We start from the raw sequence: 19,906 nt of genomic DNA on the forward strand, positions 1-19,906 counted from the left end.
GAACACAGATGAGCCGGCCTACGGTACAAGACATTGAAAATATATCATGCTCGTTTTATGTTTACCCAGTCGTTCCCATTGTATTTGGAAGACGTTAAATATGAAGTGATAAATGTCCGTCATTCATTTAGAGATAATAAACACTGAATCAGGCCAAATTGACCCAGAAAATAAAAGGCGCAATGTGTCAATTATATCTCAAGACTTCTTTTTCAATCATTATAAACAAGGCTTTTGCTTTAAAATGCAGATGTTAACATATGAACAAGGGTTTGTGCAAAATTTACAAAACAATGACAAGAGACCAAAATAGGTCACAAAAGACACTTATCTGGTTACATGAATTCTTGTGAATGTACAAATAGCAATTGTTTGTTTTTTCAGTAATATATTGCAGAAAAAAAACATTTAATTCTATATAAAATACCATCATGCAACATCAGCCTGTAAACTCACAACAATGTCAACATCATTTGAAAATTTCTGCCGTATTGTTTGTCTGCAAATCTTTTGGCTTGGACACAAAAAATAAGGAACATCCGCATGAGAAATACAGCTGAGACGGACTGGATAAGACGGCAGCTCATCAGACAAAAGGACGACAAATACATCTTTGGTAGTGGGGTGGGGGCGGGTAAAAGAGGCTCCAATTATGATGGTCGATAAAAGCTTTAACATTTACTTTGAGAAAATTAGCAGTATTGCGGAAAAATGGGGCTTTGCCGCTCTTGGGGCCTTTGGCATCTGAAGTGCTCGGTTCTGCAGACCTTTTTTTTTTCCCTTTTTGTGCCATGTGGCTGAAGTGTGAGTGCGTATGAGAGCTGAAGGGAATGCTGAAATCAGGGCACTGCACTGATATTTGCTCCATCTCTGAAAATACAAAAGGCCTGAGCCGGAGGAGACTTTTTGAATGTGCCGTCTATTCAGTGTTCCAGATAATTCTCTTCCTGCTGACGGATGTCTCATCATGGCAGCGAGGGATCAAAGACGAGCAGAGAAAGTCATCCAACTGCTTCACAAAGCTGATATATTTTTGAGGTTGGTCATTTTGCTAAAAGTGCTACTTTAGGAAGCTTTTATAGAGCAAGCGCGAGTGGCCATCGCCTCTTTAGTTCTCTAGGCAAAAGAGTAGGTCCCGCAGGTTAAGTCTAGTAATGCGCTGCCGCATTAGCTTTCTGGAGCCACCGCCGCTGAAGCCCTCGGGTTGACTGGACACTGACCCTGCGCCCTGAAACAAAGCATGGACAAGTACGTTTTTATGTCCCTCATTCCAAATAATATACATCAAGCCTGTGACAATTTGTTAACCATTGTCTCCCTCAGCGTTGGAACCCTTGAGAGGCGAGTCCATTTTCCGTTTTTTTCCTGGGGCCGATTTTCGCCAGCACTGTTAAGTTGGCTTCCTGCTGCCTGGTCTGTGCCAGCGCTTGCTGTTGCATCTGGTTTACACCAATGACCACGAGATGGCAGACATGCCTTGGTTGTGCTTACACTCAGTCTACCCTATATTACAGCGTGAGTAGGCCTTTTTTTTCTGATTTGAACGATACGCAGGGCAAACAAAGTACCGTACCTCAATAATATTAACATTTTGAGTGAGTTTAATTCTGTGAAAAACTGTAGAAAATGAGTTTGTGCACTTAATGTTGGTTTATTGTTAAGCAGTTTTGTGCCATCCTTGAATGGTCATTTTTATGCAAGAGAGCCCTTTGCACTGGAGGAAAAAAATAATGTGTTTTTTTGTTCTTTGCTTCAATCCTTTGTTATGGGGTTAGGACAGTGGATCATTTAAATTCAAATATTGGTACAGTAAATGTATTATTAAAATATATATAAAAATATATTAAGAGCTTCATGAAGCACTTGTGATAATTTTTCACTCTTCTAGATGGCACTATTAGTTTAAAGATGAAGTGGACTTTTAGTAATTTTCCATTGCACTAGCCTTTATAAACCAAGAGCACCATCTAGAGGAGTAAAAAAAACCCACAAATGCTTCATGAAGCTTCATCTTCACATTACTACTCCATATCTATGTCCATATTCAAACTAGCGTTTTTGTCATACATGGTTGGGTCTTCCAGCATTTAAGTTGTACATCCCTGCTCTTAACTGTTACCTTGGCAGCCTTGAGGAGGATATCCCTCTCCACCTCTTCCTTCTTTTGCCTCTCAATCTGATCTACCTGCACGAAGAATTTGAGCTGGGCTCGTACATGGCTGACACGCTCATGGGACTCATCTTTCTGAGGGACTAATATGACAAATGAAAATCAAGGCATGTCGTGATGCGTCTTGCTCACTGACCCACTGAATTCATGATCACCTTGAAGGCTGAGTTCCTCTGCAGTGCTACTTCTGAGGCCTTTTCCAGCAGGTTCTGGAGTCTGAACTGATCAGTACGGGAAATGTAGTTCACCACATTTACATCTAATTCGCAGACAATAACGTTTTTACCTACAAAAAAAGATTTTCATCAAGCGTCAATATGTCCAACTTTCATTAATGGAAATGTCTGCCTTGTGTTTTGTCCAGCCCACTAGTTGAAACAGGGCATTCTGATAAATATATAAATAAAATATCACCACTCAGTTTTAGCCATCTCTGGGGCGGCCATTTTGTCTTCTGCCGACTGAAAATCAACTGACATCACAACTGCTCACAACGACCAATCACGGCTCAAATTCAGAAAACAGGTCAGCCGTGATTGGTCGGTGTGAGCAGCTGTGATGTCATTTTCAGTCGATAGAAATCAAAAAGTAAAAAAAGTTTTACATTTTTTTTAAAAAAACAGTACAAATACTCACCTTCAGGAAAGGCACAAGGAATGACTGTGGTGAGGAGTTGAGCTCCTTGCACAACTCCGCCGTAAACTCTTCAGGCTCCATCTTTGCTTCCTGTTGTACAACAAACACAAAGAATGCATAGCAGCTGGATTAACGGAAGACCTACTGTATATCTTATTAAAAAGGCTTTGCCAATTTTGATTAAATAATGGCGGTGCCCTTAACTCCACATCAAACAATGCAATTGTGGCCATGCTTTCCCACATGCTAGGGCATTACAGTACATTAATGGCTCTATTTTTTTTTTTTCATTTCACGAAAGCAAAAAAATTACCAAAACGACTGCTCCGAACTGTAAAGTTGAGGCACTCGTAAGTCAAGGTACCACTGTACTTCCTATTACTCTTTGCCTATTACCCAGAACTTCTGAACCATCTTGTGGCATGTTAGAGCATGGCAAGCGGCATGACAAAATGGCTGCAGATAGGTTCCACGGAAACCAAGTGTGAATAGGTTACTTCCTGAATAGCGAAGCGCGAATAAGCACAGTTTGAGTGCATAAACAAAAACTAGTGCCCACCAGCAGATCTCTGATCAACACTTTGACATTGGCAAAGGTTCCACAAGACTGCTTTTGAGAGGATGCCCTTTTTATCAGCACGGACAGAAAGTTTCTACACTTTTTCACATTCTCCAGCGTCTCCTAGAAAGAAATCCACAATTAGAGTTCGAGTAAGACATCTGGATGAGCGTATTTTATATCCACAGCAAAGATTCTCTCTCACTACTGTTATTGCGGTTGGAGTGGCAGGGCTCCTAGTGACCCCGAATAACCCTGCCCTTAACGTTACTGCCGGAACTGTAGAATCAGGCTAAAGCGTTGTGGGTGTTCCTTGCAATTGTCCCATGGTGGTGACATTTCCTCCCAGCATAACAGTGTTCTACACGGGTCCATTGGCAGTAGAGGGACAAGGACCATGTGAGAATAGGCTTAGGCAAATTTTGTGAACTTGGAATGTTGCTAGTAAATGAGTTTAAGCCAAAAACTGCAGCGACCGGCTTGTGTCTTTACCAAGAACCTGACATACTTTTACTCCCTCAACAATCTTTATGGAAAGAAAAGCAAGCATTCGCAAGTAAGTGATACAGATGCAACTGATGTGGTTTGTGGCTCAAGCACAAACATAACTGGTTACACCACAGGTTTCAGAGATGGCCTGCTGACATTTGGATGCAGGTCAAAATTACCTGTAGCACTGGCGCGGAAGCGGTCGATGCAGTTGTCTGAGCGGCTGAGGCTTGTTTGATTATTGTGGTGGGGGTAACAGCATGAGCGAGCAGTGATGCACCTGGACCCTGTACACCAGCAGGGGGAATGTGAAAGTTTTTCACATATATGTCCTTTTGACTGTTGACATGAGAAAATTGTTTTTGAAGTTTGAACATCCTTTTTTAGTTAAAAATCACAACAGGGAGAAAAACTCGACCAAGTCCATCACAAAAATAGGTTGACACCCCCGAGGCATTGGTGGCACCATTTCCAGGCTAAAATAAACGTCCATTAGGGCTGCATGGCTCAGTGGTAGAGTGGTCATTTCCCAACCCAGAAGTTGTGGGTCTGATCATTGGCTGTTGCAACCATGTCGAAGTGCCCTTATCAAGATACTGAACCCCCAGTTGTTCCTGATGCTGCGTCATCAGTAGGTAGATGTGATGTCAATGTGAAGCGCCTTGAGTGCTTTAATAGGTGGAAAAGCACTACACGAGTGAACGACCATTTACCATTGTACTCTAGTTTAATGACTCACTGCCTTTTCGCACCACCTATTGGTGCAAAGTTGCTACTGCAATCAGTGAGATTTTCCCTGTCATAAAACCCATAAACCTTTAGGGACACGTTTCGTCAGGTGTCGCCACAGTGATTATATGAGTAAACACAACTAACAATCAGTAATCATAGGAAAATAATTCCTCGTGGGAAATTCTTCTGGAATTCTCAATTCACAAAGCTGAATTGGCGTAAAACGTGACTTTGTTCTTTTAATTGTTTTTGTTTAAAAAATTACATAAAGAAAGAGAAATGCATCTAAAGATATTGCATAACATATATCCAATCCAACTAATTTACATGTCACAACTCAAGATTTGTTCAGTTAGATGATAGATGTATATTATGTAAGACTGATCAAGAAAGTATAACTCATCTGTATCAGGTTCTGGGAAAATATATAGAAATATCTCTCTCAAAAGGTAACACTCTAAAAATTGAGGGTACAAGTACTATCACTGTGTTTTGGATAAAAAAGATACAGAAATTTGCAATGCTGTTGGTGTGTATTTTTTAGGGAAATTTCATATTAACAAAGCCATTTTTTATGTTTATTCCATGTTTTAAGTTTTCTTTTCATTGATATTGATCGTTACATTGAGTCTCTCACATTTGTAGACAACAAGAAAGGGAAAAAAGACTATTGACATTTATTCAAGTGGTTTATTTGAAGTCCGTCAACAATTTGTCTATATATATATATATATATATATATATATATATATATATATATATATATATATATATATATATTTGTTTAGTTTTACTGAAATTGAATGTGTAATCTTTGTTCATGGTGGAATTGAACTAGAATGTATACTTTGTATATATTTCAGATTTTTTTTCCTAGGTTTGTATATTTTCTATTTTTAATTCATTTCAAATATATGAAGTCATTTTTACAAATGGCCATGGAATGATTCATGATTAACAGCCAATTAGAATCGTGGATGAAAAGTTCAGTCCTCATCATAGCCAGGTGTGGTGAAACAACAGTGGGTGTGGCTTATGGTTGGCTGGGAGCAGACCTTTCAAATTTCAAATTGTTACTTGCACTGTGTGGGTTGAGCTTGTGAACTACTGATGGGGCCTTTGAAAAGCAACCATGAGTTCTGCAAAGCCATACATAGGCTGCAAAATAGGGCTACTTTCAAGAGCCCAAAATCGCTATGAGGGGATTTTGTATACAATCGACAAAGTGAACTCCACAATTGTGTTGGCGAAAGGTGAGTGAAAATGGCCACTCATGGGCTTTTGAATGCTCTGGGACAATTAAGCCTAATTGATTGCTCTCGTTTAATTAGTCAAATGTTTTGGAACGGAAGGACGACCGACTGACCGACCTACACCTCCCAAAGATGATATTTTTGAGTATATTACCTTCCGGGGAAGTGATATCAGAGATATCACATTGTGTGAAACTACACACAATGGCCTACCACAAGATCCAGCAATTGTGCATGTGGGTAATGGTTTTCCAGCTAAGTCATACACTTCTGTACTTTTTTGTTCCATTGCTCCTATAGCAGACAAACACCAATCATGTAATTAAAAACTATCTGTATGTAATGGCATTTATCAAAGTGATATTCTGATAAGTCTGTGTGATCATCGATCTTTTTGCCAGTCATCAAGTGTTGGGCCATCAGGTGTTTACCCACCTCTTGGACCATTTAGTCCACTGCAGATGCCATCTTACAGTCAGCTTGCTGCCAGTTCACTTCTTAATCATCAGTATGCTGCAGCTCTTGGCCTTGGTAAGCCGGTGACGTATTTCACCTTCATAAATGTGTGCCTAAATCGAAAATGTTTTCCGATTCTCATTTAATTACAATTTGGGGCCCATCCTCCCAGGCTTGCATGTTCGCAAAGGCCCCATGGTGGAAAAGGCCGTTCAAACTCTACGTGTGGAAGCGTTTGGAAAGAGAGTTTTGACTGCTCCCCAGGAGCAAGATCAACACTGGGAGAAGAGGGGGCCCTTAAGGGCGAGAGGAGAAAGTACTAGATGGGGCATTGGATCCGGCAGTAAGTGTGAAGTCTCTTTCTCCCCTAATCTGTAGATTATAGTTTTTAATGGAGAGAACCTACAGGTAGAGTTATGAAATGTTGTTTAAAAGGGAGGTCAGGCCCAGTTGTGCCCAATTCTCTTCAAGAATCCTCTCAGCAGCACAATGGAAATGGGCCTCCTACCAGACGCCATGGTAAATATTCCTGAAATGACAGACAAGTGAGTCAGCCAATGAGAAAATGATTGATTGCTCATGATTGAGTTGCAGGTACCCGAAGACGCAGGAACCGTAGTAGGGGCCCGCTGATGATGGCCAAGGTTCCCTCAGCCACCCTCAAATTTGACACAGATTTTGATTTTGACTACTCAAATGCACAGTTCAATAAGGAAGAGTTGGAACGGGAGGTGCAGGATAGATTGAAAATGAAAGGTTTGTTCATTCAGCAGCAGTTGCAGCTCTGGTTATGTAACTCCATACATTTAGCTTTGACTTGTGCACGCGCACAAATAAGCGAGTTTGTGATTTGAGAGTATTTTTACTTTTGTCTGCAGATGGAAATGATACAGGAGAAAAACGAAGCACTGAAGCACACCTGACCACACAGGAGAATCATTCTGGACCCAAATGCTATTATGACAGAGCAAAGTCTTTCTTTGATAATATTTCTTCTGATAATAAACTAAGGTATTGTGGCTTCTACAATATCCAACCCGCCCTTTATTCTTTAAATTCTTCATGCGTGTTTTTGTGTCTAACATTTGTTTCAGGCTCACCTGGGCAGAGGAGCGTAAGCGCAATCTGGAGACATTTGGGGTCCCTGGATGGTTCCGCAGGGGCCAAGGCTTCAGAGGGGCAAACGCTGGAAGGAGGGGACGAGGCATAACTCGTAATCGAATATCTTACAGAAGCAGTAATGAACAGCTGTGAAGGTCAGGGTTGATGTACGCCCCCGGGTTATTTTTCTCAGTCTGATTGTCTGACATGCATGCAGGAGGATCTTTGTATGCTATTTAGGGCTGTCTGGTGCACGTAAAGTATGTTATTGCCATGTTATGAGGTTTTTAATTTTCTTTTGACTCTGTCACATTTTTGCCTGTGGCTGCATGGCTCACTAGTCCACTATTTGTATCCATACCTTTTTTTTGCCCTCTTAATTGCCCGAGGTGCTTTTTTTTCCCCCTTTTTCCAGTCTGTTTTCTTTGTGTACAATTAGATTTGAATGCAAATTGTTTTGAATTTGTCATTATTTTTGCAAACGTGTAACTTAGGCTAACTTGACCTTGAGGCTTATGAACTTGGTTGTTGAAGCCATGTGTAATATGTAAATAAACAGGAATTGTCTATTGCATTTAGGGTGTGGAGATGAATGCAAACAAGCTGCACTAAGCATTAACAAGAAGAGGTGATGTCTGAATAACTTGGCAACAGAAGCATTTTATAGTAAAGGTCACAAACATTTTTGTAACAGACTTGCTTCTTGGCACTAATGGGGAGGACTACCAGTATGATACACATTTGCTCAAATTGTTTACAATGTTAATCAAGACTGATCATTGTCATGATTTCTCACAATTATCAATACTCAACAATATAGGAAATATCAAATGTTTGTTCGTCTCTGCAAGTACATTTTAAAATGATTTACGACATAAGAAAATTCGCCATTATTGGTGAGGTATTGTAGACCTAAAGGCCCAGGCACCATTTTGGTGATCACTGGAAGGAGAAAAAACACTCACATGCGTGCGCACACACAAACGTGGTCAGAAGAAGCTCACGTGTTTTATGAAGCTGAGCCATAATTGGTCGTAATCTGAGCCCATATGGTGTCTCCCCCCTTCTCTTTCCTTTCTAATTTGGGGCGGTTTGGAAAATGGATGGTTTGATGGGAAATGTTAGTAATCGTACCTGGTTCGCACTCCATGCCAATAGATGGCAGTAAGTAACTCGAACGCTTCTCGCCAACGCCATACAATCACAAGTTTTGTTCCTCTGCATTTCCCGTAGTCCCATTTCCTTCCGTTCAAGTTCCGGTTGTTGACTTTCTTCAGCGATAAAAGTGTAACAAGAAAAATGGTAGGGATGTAAGCGGTTGAGACCAAAACATGAAAATGCTAGCGACATTAACGAGGTTTCAGGGTACTCTTCGGCTTCTTCCAGACAGGCCTTTAGGACTTGCATGCCTTTTAGCAGAGAAGAAACTCACCTTGGCTGCTTGCTGTCTGCTTCAAGCGGCGGGGAGACGGCAAGTCCCCGGCAGAGATGTTTGCACCGCCGCGCCACTGCGGGCGAAAGTCCGAACTAAACAGATGAAAAAGGATCTGTCCGAAAAGAAGCTGGTAGGTTTGTGAGAATCTCTGACATTCGATAAAATCCGTGCAGTTAAATAGCATGCACATATATATGGCCTCTGACAACTTACGATGGTGCTCAATGCGCTAAAAACGTGTGTCGTGTTTGTTTCACGTGGTGTAACGTAGTGCCAACTCGAACCTACTTTGTGCAGTGATGTAGGCTGGCTTCATGTTTTTAATATCTGAGTGATAAACAACTCAACACCGAGCATTTCTTAAGATCGCAGCTCACAAGGGGGCAAATGTGTCTACCAATTCATGTTAGTGGTAATGTTTTAGATGTACTGTAGCACAGTAGTTGATTAATTATGGGAACGCTGAAATCTTTCTCTTTTTTTATGGCGAATTGTCCGTTCTGAAATATGAGTCTCTGTGACTCATTTTTATGTGTAGGGTCACGGATATAGGAGATCATTTTGAAATACTTAACCCAGCTATGTAATCGTGTTGCATGTCACGTCATTTTTTTTTTAGCAATAAAAATTCTGAAAATAAACATTTGTACGTAATTTGTGCATATTCAGTACAAAAGTAAAAGCATCAAATTTGTGAACACTGAAAAAGTAAACATGATGGCTGCTACAGTATGATTTGAAAAAGTGCATGTAAACTTGATTTTTCTTTACACTCACTGAAATAAGGAACGATAATTACGTTGGGATCAGTTGCTCTGGATGTCCAAACATTAGTTCAACTTCAAACTGTCTGTGTACAGCTTCAGGACGGCGACTTCTGAAGTTCTGACGTGTTTTCGTGTTCTGACGTGTTTTCGTGTTGATATTGCGATATTGCGTTCGGGTGTCTGTAACATCTTCTTAAACCCCTGGTTTCAAATGACACTGTATGGTCAAAGGGCCTTGCATATGATGTGGGCCATTTGTTATTCAGAGTATTTTCTGAGTTTATATTGAATTGTGAAGGGATGGCTTGATACTGAATTGCTAGGGGAAGTATTGCGATGCATTGAAGAATAGATATTTTTATCCACCAATATTCTGCACTGTGAAATAATGATCTCGTCTCAATGTAGCCACAATTGACTTATTCAGTGTGGAATCTGTGTCTATTTAGTTGAACACAAAGCTATTTCTGTTGTATGACTAGAAACAGGTGGACACACAGTTTAATTGTACCTTTTAACTATATAGTGAAAGAGTATTTAATTGTCATATGCCACTGACAGAACAGAGAAAAAAAAAAGAGGTACTACATTTAAACTGGCAAAAGACTTGCGTTTGTGTCAAAGGAAAATGATTGTTGTTGATTGGATGTCTATCCACAGACTCGTCACTTTGTAGACCACCGACGTGTGCGGCTGGTCGCCGGTTCGGGCGGAAAAGGAGCTTGCACCTTTCACAGCGAGCCTCGAAAAGAGTGGGGTGGACCGGATGGCGGAAATGGTGGTGATGGAGGAAGCATCTCCTTCAAAGGTGAGAGAATAGTGTGGACCAAATGTGTATCAAAATCTTAACACTGGATATGGTTTAAGCTAAATTTAGGGTTGCTTTGGTTTCAGCTGATCGGTTTGTCAAGTCTTTGGCTCAATTAGTTCCTGTATACACTGCAGAAGATGGACAGTCAGGGAGCAGCAAGAACTGCTATGGTCGGAATGGCCGCCCAACCGTTATTTGTGTGAGCCCGGATGGAATTTCTCAAGTTTCTAGTAATTTAGGAACCTTCTTTGTAAATTCACTGGGACACCTTGCATTTTTTTAAGGTTCCAGTTGGCACTGTGTTGAAGGAGCATGGCAGGACACTAGTGGATCTCTCTCAGCATGGCCAAGTTTTTCTGGCTGTTTTTGGAGGGTCCGGTGGTAAAGGCAACAGGTTCTTTCTCTCCAATGAGAATCGTGCTCCAATGAAAGCAACCCCTGGAACTGAGGGCCAGGAGAGGGTCCTACATCTAGAGTTGCGCACTATGGCTCACGCTGGACTGGTAAGAGTCTTGTTTAGTTTGAAAATGCATGTTGTTCATATTTGCCAGTCCCTGCAAATATTTGATTTCATTGAAACACATTTATTCCATCAGGTTGGTTTCCCAAATGCTGGCAAATCCTCTCTTTTGAGAGCCATCTCCAATGCCAGGCCTGCTGTAGCTGCTTATCCTTTCACAACACTCAACCCACATGTAGGAATTGTCGAGTACAGGGATCATGAGCAAGTTGCAGGTAGATAAGCTAACAAGATCAGTATTTGTATTTTCATACAGTATGTTGACGGTTACATTGCATATGGAAAGTATTCGTAGTGCTTCACTCTTTCCACATTATGTAGTAGCTGTGTTCCAAAATCATTTCTGCTCCAAATTTTATACACGACACCCTACAATGACATTGTGAAAAAAGGTTGTTGTTTTTTTTTAGGGGGGGGGGGTGAATTGGGGGAAAAACATATCAAGTGCTTTATTGTTCTGACTATATCTGTGCTGCCTGATACAGTTGCAGACATCCCAGGAATCATTCAAGGAGCACATCTAAATCGAGGCCTGGGCTTCTCTTTCCTGCGGCACATTGAGCGTTGCCGATTCCTGCTCTTTGTTTTGGACGCGTCCTCTCCGGAGCCCTGGAATCAGCTCCAGCACCTTCGCTATGAACTGGAACAGTATGAGCCTGGTCTGTCTCAGCGGCCTCATGCAATTGTGGCCAACAAAATCGACCTACAAGAAGCTCGGGATAACTTAGAGACTTTGAAGAGCCATGTCACTCAGAGAGTCATTCCTGTGTCAGCTCTCACCGGGCACAACACAGAAGAACTCATCCTTCACCTTAGAGAGCTATATGATGGTTATCTCCGTGGAGATGGTAGCACAGAGGAAGGAAAACCCACAAGATGGTAATAAGAACGGTGCTGGCTTTTTCAGAAGACTTCATGGACTTGTATGCCACGTGCTCAGGGCATTGTAAACAGGTGCATTGTCAGGATAGAGCAGCCGTGAGTTATCCTGCCACAACTTTTGCTCTTCTTACATGCTGAACGACGCAAATGCCGTAGGTTCCCTTTATGGACATGCTGGTTGATCATCTGACTCACAATGAAGGGGAAAACTCATAGCTTGTGAGCTGGCGTTAGGTTTGAACTACTCTACCTGTATATCTTTTATGATGCTTGTCAATGAAATTTGCCGACAGCTGCTTCTGTCAGTATTCAGCTGTTGAATAAATATATACAAACAGTTGAAGATGATTGATTTGTGAATTCATGCTTTTTTGTATCCATTGTCACTTGTTCCGTTTCAATTTCTGTACAGAAGGTAAGTTTACCCAATAATAGTTGTCCACAAAGTCAAATAAACCACATCATTTATTGCAAATAAAATGTGTATGGATGCATTACTTTTAAGGATTACATACACACGCGGACAAAATTGTTTACCCAAAGTCACAGAATTAAATTGAATTTGACAAAAGTAATAAATACAAAAAATTATTGAAACTTGCGCAATGAAAATCAGACCTTACCTTTGAATTTTGGTAAGTGTAATTCTTTTAGTAAAACAAACTGGTCTGAAAGAAAATAATGGTACCCCTGGAATAGAAAATAATTTGACAATATGGACATTTTGAACCAAGCCGTGTCCTTAAATTAGCATCACATTGTCTTCAGGGTTGCGTTCAATGCGTTGGCCTATTTAGAGATTGTCAAGTAGTCACTGCTGGTGACATATACCACACTAAACATAAGAAAGAAAGGAGAGTGTTGTCTCGGGGGATTAGAAAGATAATTATTGGCAAGTGCATTAAAAGTAAAGGCTATAAAACCATCTCACATCAGCTTGATTTTAAGGGTGCCATCATTTTGTCCAGGACTCTTTCATGAGTTTATTTTTTTCTTCATAGAGGACATCCAACAATTTTGTCCACGTGTTTGTAGCGAGAGAAGCGACACCACCCGTTCCAAAACCAAATCAGTCATTGATCAAACGTTTAGACTAGGGACTTCTCAGAATGGAAGCAAATACTAAACAAAAAGCTCCCCTGTATTGTTTACTTCACCACTTGAGGGCAGTAGATGATAACTTGTTTCTGTCTAAAGGTTAAAAATTGAGAATGCAGTTTACCATTAAGTATAGGCCTGGTTTTGGAAATATGCACGGGAATATAGAGAACTAACTCGCACTCTCGAATGCATTATGTTTTAAGTTATCGAACTACTGCTGCGCTGCACTCGTACAGACAAATTAAATGTCATTTTTACCTTTAACAGGAGATGAGTTCTCAGTTTTGTGAAGTCGCCCCCGCAATAACATTAGTGGTGTCACAATGCGTTCTTCATAATGTTATTTACTGTGCTACCATTATTTTATTCATGTTGCTGAACCCTCCCTCAAGATCCTGGGTTTATTTGAAGCAAGGCTGAATCCATGCCTCGCTTTGGTCTGCCATTGGGGAGCAAAATGGATTCGTTTCATTATGTAGATTTCTTCTGTAGAAATAAACTAAGTTGATCTCATCATATTTTACTGTATGAATTTACAGATATAATGGAGTTCTCCTCTACTCCCTGTTTTGCCCATTTCCAGTAAATTGCTTTTGGCTGGCATCTGTGTATTGTTTTGAAGGTTTTGTATTTCATGAGCTGTAGTTATGTTGTATGCCATGCTCGTATTTGGTGCGAGGTCGGAGATCTGATTGTGAAATCCAGGTCCCAGTCTGGGTCAAAGGTAATTTCAGGGATAGAAATGGCATCAAGATCAGTGTAAGTGTCTAGCTCTCCCTCTTCAGCATACACACGAGGCACGTCATCACCCAGATCCTCTCCTGCCTGGTTCAGCATCTACAGGCCACAAAAGTGTTTTTGTTCAACCATATATCAATATACAAAATAGAATGACCCTGGCTCAGGTGGATTGATGAAAACTGTTTATTTACCTCATTTATAAAGTAGGACAAATCTGTAGATAATGGTCGGAATGGTCTCTGTCCTACCAAATTCTGCAAAAAGAAAATAGATATATTACTTGTGAATAAAAATGGATCTTCTCCAGACTTTGGGTCCCAAGCCTAAGTTTATTGTGTATATTTCCAAAACAATACCTACCTGTTCTATTGGTATTGTCGAAATCCCTTTCAATGGTTCTTTGATGTATTGTTCTTGGTTTAATGGTTCAAGAGGCACCTGTTGAAAATGTTTGTGAAGTTCCATTGTCATTAATTTAATGGATAATTATTAAACTTGTCCATTATGCAGATAGTCAACAAATGAATGCACATGTAGGTACCTAAATTAAAGTGAGTTCAATAATTAAAATCAATGTTGATGGCTCAAATTGCATGGATGCAGCGGATGGTCAAACAGGCATGTATGTGTGCGTCATGTTTTTACCTTGAAACTGGTAATCAATAACTGCATTTATAATATTTAATTCATATTTCTGAAATACATACATTGCAATCATGTCCGAGATTCTCTGCGTTGCACTGCATAAGATGTCCTGAACTGTCTGGTATAGCTAAACTTGCCAAGGTCCCAGTTTTTCCTTTTTTCTTACGCAACCTCAGAAATGCTGGAATACCTGAATACAAACATCACACTCACATCACAATTTTACCTCAGGAAGAGTATATCAATATAAATAAAATGTGATAACATATACTGTATGACTGACCTCACCTGTAAGTGATACTAAGCAAGAAGAAAGGATTCCAACTGTTTTTCCTACTGTAGCTCTCGAAGTTTTGCCCGAGCGACAATTTGGCTCTTCCTTTTGTAAGCAGTTACAGACTGTAACTGACAGGTTGTGAACAGCAGCATTGCCCTGAAGGTCTGACACTTCCAGGAGCAATGCATGTAATCCAGAAGGAACAATGTTCTCTTTCACCAGGTAAACTGAGAACCCTGCGCACGTACAGTGAAATGAAGTCATTGCTAGTAAATTACATTGGATGCTGACATGAATGAAGTTGTTGTCTTGTGAATTGTGGAGCACCACCCAAAAAAGGCTGAATTGGTCCTTACCTTTATTAGGGTCCATCTTCCACCTGCCCATAACATCACCATGTAGTCTGAAGTGGAATGGTCCACCGTATGGGTCTTCATCAGGGTCCAAAGCTGTAATACTGGACTGGGCGGGACCCTCCGACTGGCACATATCAATGTTGTTTTCAGCCAGGGATGGAGTATTATCATTTTCATCACTTACAATGATGTTGAGCGTTGCAGTGCCTGTCGTTGGAGGTACACCTGGTGACCAAAATAACAGCACATTTATTTTGAATGAAGTTATAAAAGCATTTAGGAGATACAATATCTAAAACTCATTCTCGGTCATACCGTCGTCAACAGCACATACTGTGGCTGTGTAGATATTGTCCTTCACATAGAGGGATTCCCTGTCTAGAATCTTGGATGTGGTTATTGCTCCTGTCAAAGGGTCCACTGTAAGCCAGCCAGCTGGATCCTCCCCTTTCATGTAGCTGAAATGTATAATAATTTGGAATTACTTTTCTGTTGACCTGCAAGGTGAATATCCCCAAGACTTACACAAATGAGTTGGCCTTCTTGAAATCAGGATCTCTTGCTGTGAATTTCTCCAGATACTGTCCTGCAGCAACATTCTCACCAATTGCAACTTGCTTGAGTGGCTCATCAAAAATGGGCGGTTCATTGACATCTTCCACTATCACATTCACACCATATGTGGAGTGACCAGAAGTCATGGCGCCTCTCTGAGTCTTCAATGTCCAAAGACTAGTGGGACTGCGTCTCACCACAGCGCATGAAAAATATGGAATCTCATTGTGTGCTGTGATGGTTATAGTCTGCAGAGAACCCGTCTCATAATCCAGAGGCTATAACACAAATAATAATGAATTTAAGTTTATTGTTATGTGAATTATGTACTGTACCATGAGCATGGCTTCAAATAAGCTGTTACGAGGCAAAATGAGCTATTTGCGCCTCAATAAAAGACTAGCAAAACTGAGAATCAACCACCGAGACGTCCCAAAAAGCTTTGCTGGGCTGCGTCGTTCACGTCAAGCACCACGGGTAGTCGAACCTGAGGAACAGCTCAGTGCTACCTGCGCTGCACCAGCTAGCTAGCAATGAGCTTCAGCTGGCTACTACTGCGGTTAAAAACGTTGCAGTGTCGCACCGAAGTCAGTAATCATCGCCTCTGTGAGACTGAATGAGCTACATTTCTGGCAAGTATCATTCTGACGAAGGGAGAAGCCACGCTAATTGCCGAGCTAAACTAAGATTGACACCGCTAGCTCGTTTAAGACTGGTTTAGTTCTTGGGCAATCAAATCCGTGTCGCGACTCTGGAGAGAAAATGTACTTGCTAAACAGAACCAGATCCAGAAATGATCTATGCCGTACATCAGCCAGGAGGAGTGGGATATAAGGAAGTCAAGACCAAAATTCTCTTTACAAGATATTGTTCTATGCAGCCCCACTAGTTTAAACACGGCATTCTGATTAATATTGAGTTTGTGCAATATGATTTAAGTATTAAAATCCACCTGTTTTTGTCCATCTCAGGGGCGGCCATTTTGCCACTTGTCAACTGAAAATGACATCCAGTTGTTCAGGGCTCTGGTAAGGACCAATCATGGCTCAGCTTCAGAAAAGGGGTGAGCTGTGATTGGCCGTTACCTGAGCCCTGAGCAACTGTGATGTCAGTTTCATTCGACAAAGAGTGGCAAAATGGCTGCACCTTGAGATGGCTACAAACAGGTGGATTTTGTTGCTTGAATCAGATTCACAAATGCAATATCAATCAGAATGGTGTGTTCAAACTAATGAAGGCGCATACTATTGTAAATATTTTTTGGGGTTGACTTCCCCGATGAGAAATAAAAACTGTTGATTAGAAAACCAATTGTTCATTTGTTGTGTTGTCAAATTCTCATTAATAAAACCCTTGTTTCAGGCCCCTGGGTATGACTTGCACAGAAAAATGCTGCACAAAATTAGAAGATTGCTCCTTAATGAATTCACAAAGTCACTAATTCCAGCCTTGCTACGGCTTTTCATGAGCCATATAGTACAACAAATCCAACATTGGTTCTGTACACCACTACTAAAGACCACGTTGTTGTTGTTGACTTATGATGGTGAAGACAACGTCACTGTTGTCTCTATAACAGGGGAAACCATCAAAACAGTCCCGATATCAACATAATATTACTGCACATGAGAAAGGAGCAAAATACCTTTTCTACATACAGTAACCCTTCATTTGTCTTGGAATCAGTAGTGATTCTGAAGTTCTTTTTTATTTCCCCATGGATCCTATAGTTCACCCTCCATGATGCTGTACCTCTTCTGTCTTTGTCAGTGACTTGAAGACGTAAAATAAGAACATTTTTCAGCCCTTCTTTTACTTTTCCCGAACCCTGGAGTTAAGAAAGGGAGAAATTTGTTTTGCAGTGTTATAACACCACTTAATGCAATGCAAACAGAAACTGCTCACAGTCTGTCCCGTGATGACAGGAAGGTGATTGTTTTCATCTTCTATATTGACTATGACGGTGCAGGAGCTGGAAAGCTGATTTGGTTTCCCCTGATCTTTGGCCTCCACCAATATGGTGTATTTCTTTGCTTTCTAGAAGGATTAAACACAACTATATTTTCAAAAATATAATACAAATCTGACAAACATGCCTCCAGTATCTTCAAGGTGTGTCCTGTGGTGTACTGTTTGGGGTTATAGTAAGGTTTAGCCCAGCTGACTAACTTGTAAGATATAACAACATCCAAACAGAGACAATGAGGGAGACAATCATTTACACTTGGGATAATTTAGAATCTTAATTGAACCTAACAAACATGTTCTGGGACTGTGGATGCGGAAGTACACAGGCTCAGAAAGAACATGCAAACTCCACAAAGAGATGTTAAACAAATTATTGCTTGTAATATTCTTGCAACAATAACAGTTAACTATTGAGTTACTGTGCTAAACAGGGAGCAGTTTATCAAAATTTAAGGAATTTGATGTTTGGAAAGCAGAAATAACCTTACTTACCTCATATTCCAGACACCCTTTAAAGGAAATGGTTCCAGTTTGAGCATCAGTTGTCTTAAGATAGAACTCCAGGTCATGTGGTTTGGGTGTTACTGTGAGTATTTGCAAATCAAATATTTTATTTTGATTGGTGTCAGCATCTACTGCCTGAACAGTCACCAGTCCGGTGCCTGTCAAAGTGAGAATGTTTTTGTTTTTGCCTATTTTCAAGCATCCTTGTGAGTTCAAAGCACAATTTATAAAAACACACAAATATTTGAATCACAAGTAAATAAAACCATCTTTGCTTCTTAACAGCACTTAAAAGAGTAAATCATGAGATTACCTTGTGACGTGGACTCCTTTACAGTGATCTCATATATTTCATGGTCGAACTCTGGCGAGTGGTCATTTGCATCAAGAATCTGTATATAAATACCCAGTTGTGTGTCCACTACATTTTTTACCCTGTCTATTGCTTGAAATATCAGCTGTAATGCAAATGCCAAATAAGGTGAAACAATCACTTTAGATCTCATTTTAATACAGTACATTCTGGGATGTTGCAATTACAGTGTATCTTCAGTTGATTCACTCTAACCTTCAAGGATTTGTATTCTTCAAAGTCCACGGGGCCATGCACTGTAATCTCCCCAGTGGTTTCATCAATTTCTATGATGTCTCTTGGTTCCAGATCAACACCTTCGCCATGTAGCATAAAAAGGACAGATTTTCTGTCCACCTTCACCTTTACAAAGTCAAACATAACAGTACGAAGCGGTCATTATATTACTTACTTGTGTGAATGAATGCCTGTCATACTGTAAAATAACATGATCACTGTTGGACGGTACTCACTTTGCCCAAGGAATATGGAAAAGGTCCTTCGTAGCCTTCATCAATCGTAAAGGAATCAATGATCCAGTTTCTTTTTTGTCGCTGCAAAATATCTGCAGCATTCCAGTGCCTTCCCACACACTGCAAAGATTTCACATTGAAATCTGCACAATATTTTTCTGTGAATATGTTTCTGTGAATTTTTTTAGGTTGACCCACCCAATATACATATATCTCATCTATATATATATATATATATATATATATACACACACACACACACACACGCACACACACCCACACACACACACACACACGCACACACACACGCACGCATGCACACGCACTGTAAATATGCACTTGGACAATCCTTAAAGACTGCCACCCCAAGGTCATAAGGTCATTCTTACCAGCAATATTAAAAAATTGAGGTTGAAAGTCTCCATAATAAATCCAGGTATGGTGTGTTTGTAGATGTTAATCCTTCCGAGAATAGGCCCTTAATTCAACAAAGCTACATGAGACTGCAGTGGCATGTCAGGCAGGTTTGGGCTGAGCAGAACCTGTGAGTGGGAGGGTGACAGCACCCCCCCCCCCACCCCCCATGCAAACTGTGCACTGAGTAGACGTTTGGTGAATTTACATATTGTGTTACATTTTGAATACTTCAAGGATATTCTATGCCCGTTGATGTTAATGATAGCTCTAAATACAGTTTGAATAAAATCTATGTGACCTATAACAACAAACACTACTCACAAAAGGTTATGGATATTCAGCTCTGAGAGTGAACCTAAAATGCTCTATCACAATCCGTGTATCATTCTTTCGTTTAATCCATGTTGGGTAGTAATGGAAAGATATTTCCAGGTCCAATTTGAATTGGTATTCAAACAGTCCTCTCTCTCATTCTGTTCGCATTTTTTCCATCATGAGAGCAAGACGACACCTAAAATTCATCACAATAGCATGTTCTCAGTGGCAGATGGGCTTTGAGCTGAGCGTGTCACAGAGTGCAATCATCAGATTATAATAAAGATACGAGCGACTGAAAGAGTCGCACAAAGGCATTGAAGTGAATGTGCTTGGAAATGTGTTGTTGATTCATGGATCAAACACTGCTGTTCAGCTCCTTGTTAGTATA

At 40.5% G+C, this 19,906-nt stretch overlaps 3 protein-coding genes and 1 pseudogene across 5 annotated transcripts; 2 read left to right on the forward strand and 2 right to left on the reverse strand.

Moving 5' to 3' along the window:
- Positions 1-215: 215 nt before the first annotated feature.
- LOC147153040 (transcription initiation factor TFIID subunit 4-like) lies at positions 216-4,427 on the reverse strand (annotated as a pseudogene).
- Positions 4,428-5,633: 1,206 nt separating this feature from the next.
- Positions 5,634-7,970, forward strand: lsm14b (LSM family member 14B). 2 transcript variants are annotated; one of them, XM_086020359.1, is made up of 8 exons: positions 5,634-5,839; positions 5,918-6,075; positions 6,241-6,370; positions 6,468-6,638; positions 6,731-6,814; positions 6,884-7,051; positions 7,174-7,306; positions 7,390-7,970. In XM_086020359.1, exons 1-8 carry the CDS (start codon positions 5,719-5,721, stop codon positions 7,547-7,549), a joined length of 1,125 nt encoding a protein of 374 aa, XP_085876485.1. In that variant the 5' UTR covers positions 5,634-5,718; the 3' UTR covers positions 7,550-7,970. The 2 variants fall into 2 exon arrangements, with proteins under 2 accessions (XP_085876485.1, XP_085876548.1); XM_086020422.1 differs by having other exon boundaries at positions 5,635-5,839; positions 6,890-7,051.
- Positions 7,971-8,476: 506 nt separating this feature from the next.
- On the forward strand, positions 8,477-12,154 carry mtg2 (mitochondrial ribosome-associated GTPase 2). Of its 2 annotated transcripts, XM_086043287.1 has the most exons (7): positions 8,477-8,698; positions 8,783-8,961; positions 10,259-10,406; positions 10,493-10,608; positions 10,694-10,912; positions 11,006-11,144; positions 11,415-12,154. In XM_086043287.1, exons 2-7 carry the CDS (start codon positions 8,932-8,934, stop codon positions 11,810-11,812), a joined length of 1,050 nt encoding a protein of 349 aa, XP_085899413.1. In that variant the 5' UTR covers positions 8,477-8,698; positions 8,783-8,931; the 3' UTR covers positions 11,813-12,154. The 2 variants fall into 2 exon arrangements, with proteins under 2 accessions (XP_085899413.1, XP_085899405.1); XM_086043279.1 differs by having other exon boundaries at positions 8,477-8,961.
- Positions 12,155-13,445: 1,291 nt separating this feature from the next.
- On the reverse strand, positions 13,446-19,272 carry cdh26.2 (cadherin 26, tandem duplicate 2). The gene is given in 17 exon segments (XM_086044249.1): positions 13,446-13,486; positions 13,489-13,587; positions 13,590-13,749; positions 13,845-13,907; positions 14,014-14,091; positions 14,361-14,488; positions 14,587-14,811; positions 14,932-15,156; positions 15,247-15,389; positions 15,457-15,764; positions 17,132-17,314; positions 17,392-17,523; positions 17,947-18,116; positions 18,272-18,416; positions 18,527-18,673; positions 18,784-18,903; positions 19,173-19,272. Coding segments are annotated over 17 exon segments (2,403 nt in total). The 5' UTR covers positions 19,209-19,272.
- Positions 19,273-19,906: the final 634 nt, after the last annotated feature.

The sequence above is a fragment of the Filicampus tigris genome, chromosome 1 (genome assembly GCF_054856515.1).
Source record: "Filicampus tigris isolate MCC_2025a chromosome 1, RoL_Ftig_1.0, whole genome shotgun sequence".
Lineage (NCBI taxonomy): Eukaryota > Metazoa > Chordata > Actinopteri > Syngnathiformes > Syngnathidae > Filicampus > Filicampus tigris.

Excerpts from the sequence above, each read along its gene's own strand:
- lsm14b (XM_086020359.1), top strand. The coding sequence starts at position 5,719 with ATGAGTTCTGCAAAGCCATACATAGGCTGCAAAATAGGGCTACTTTCA. Across the intron at positions 6,371-6,467 it reads TGCTGCAGCTCTTGGCCTTG|GCTTGCATGTTCGCAAAGGC; the intron begins GTAAGCCGGTGA and ends CCATCCTCCCAG. Across the intron at positions 6,815-6,883 it reads GCCTCCTACCAGACGCCATG|TTGCAGGTACCCGAAGACGC; the intron begins GTAAATATTCCT and ends CTCATGATTGAG.
- mtg2 (XM_086043279.1), top strand. The coding sequence starts at position 8,728 with ATGAAAATGCTAGCGACATTAACGAGGTTTCAGGGTACTCTTCGGCTT. Across the intron at positions 8,962-10,258 it reads ATCTGTCCGAAAAGAAGCTG|ACTCGTCACTTTGTAGACCA; the intron begins GTAGGTTTGTGA and ends GTCTATCCACAG. Across the intron at positions 10,407-10,492 it reads AGGAAGCATCTCCTTCAAAG|CTGATCGGTTTGTCAAGTCT; the intron begins GTGAGAGAATAG and ends CTTTGGTTTCAG.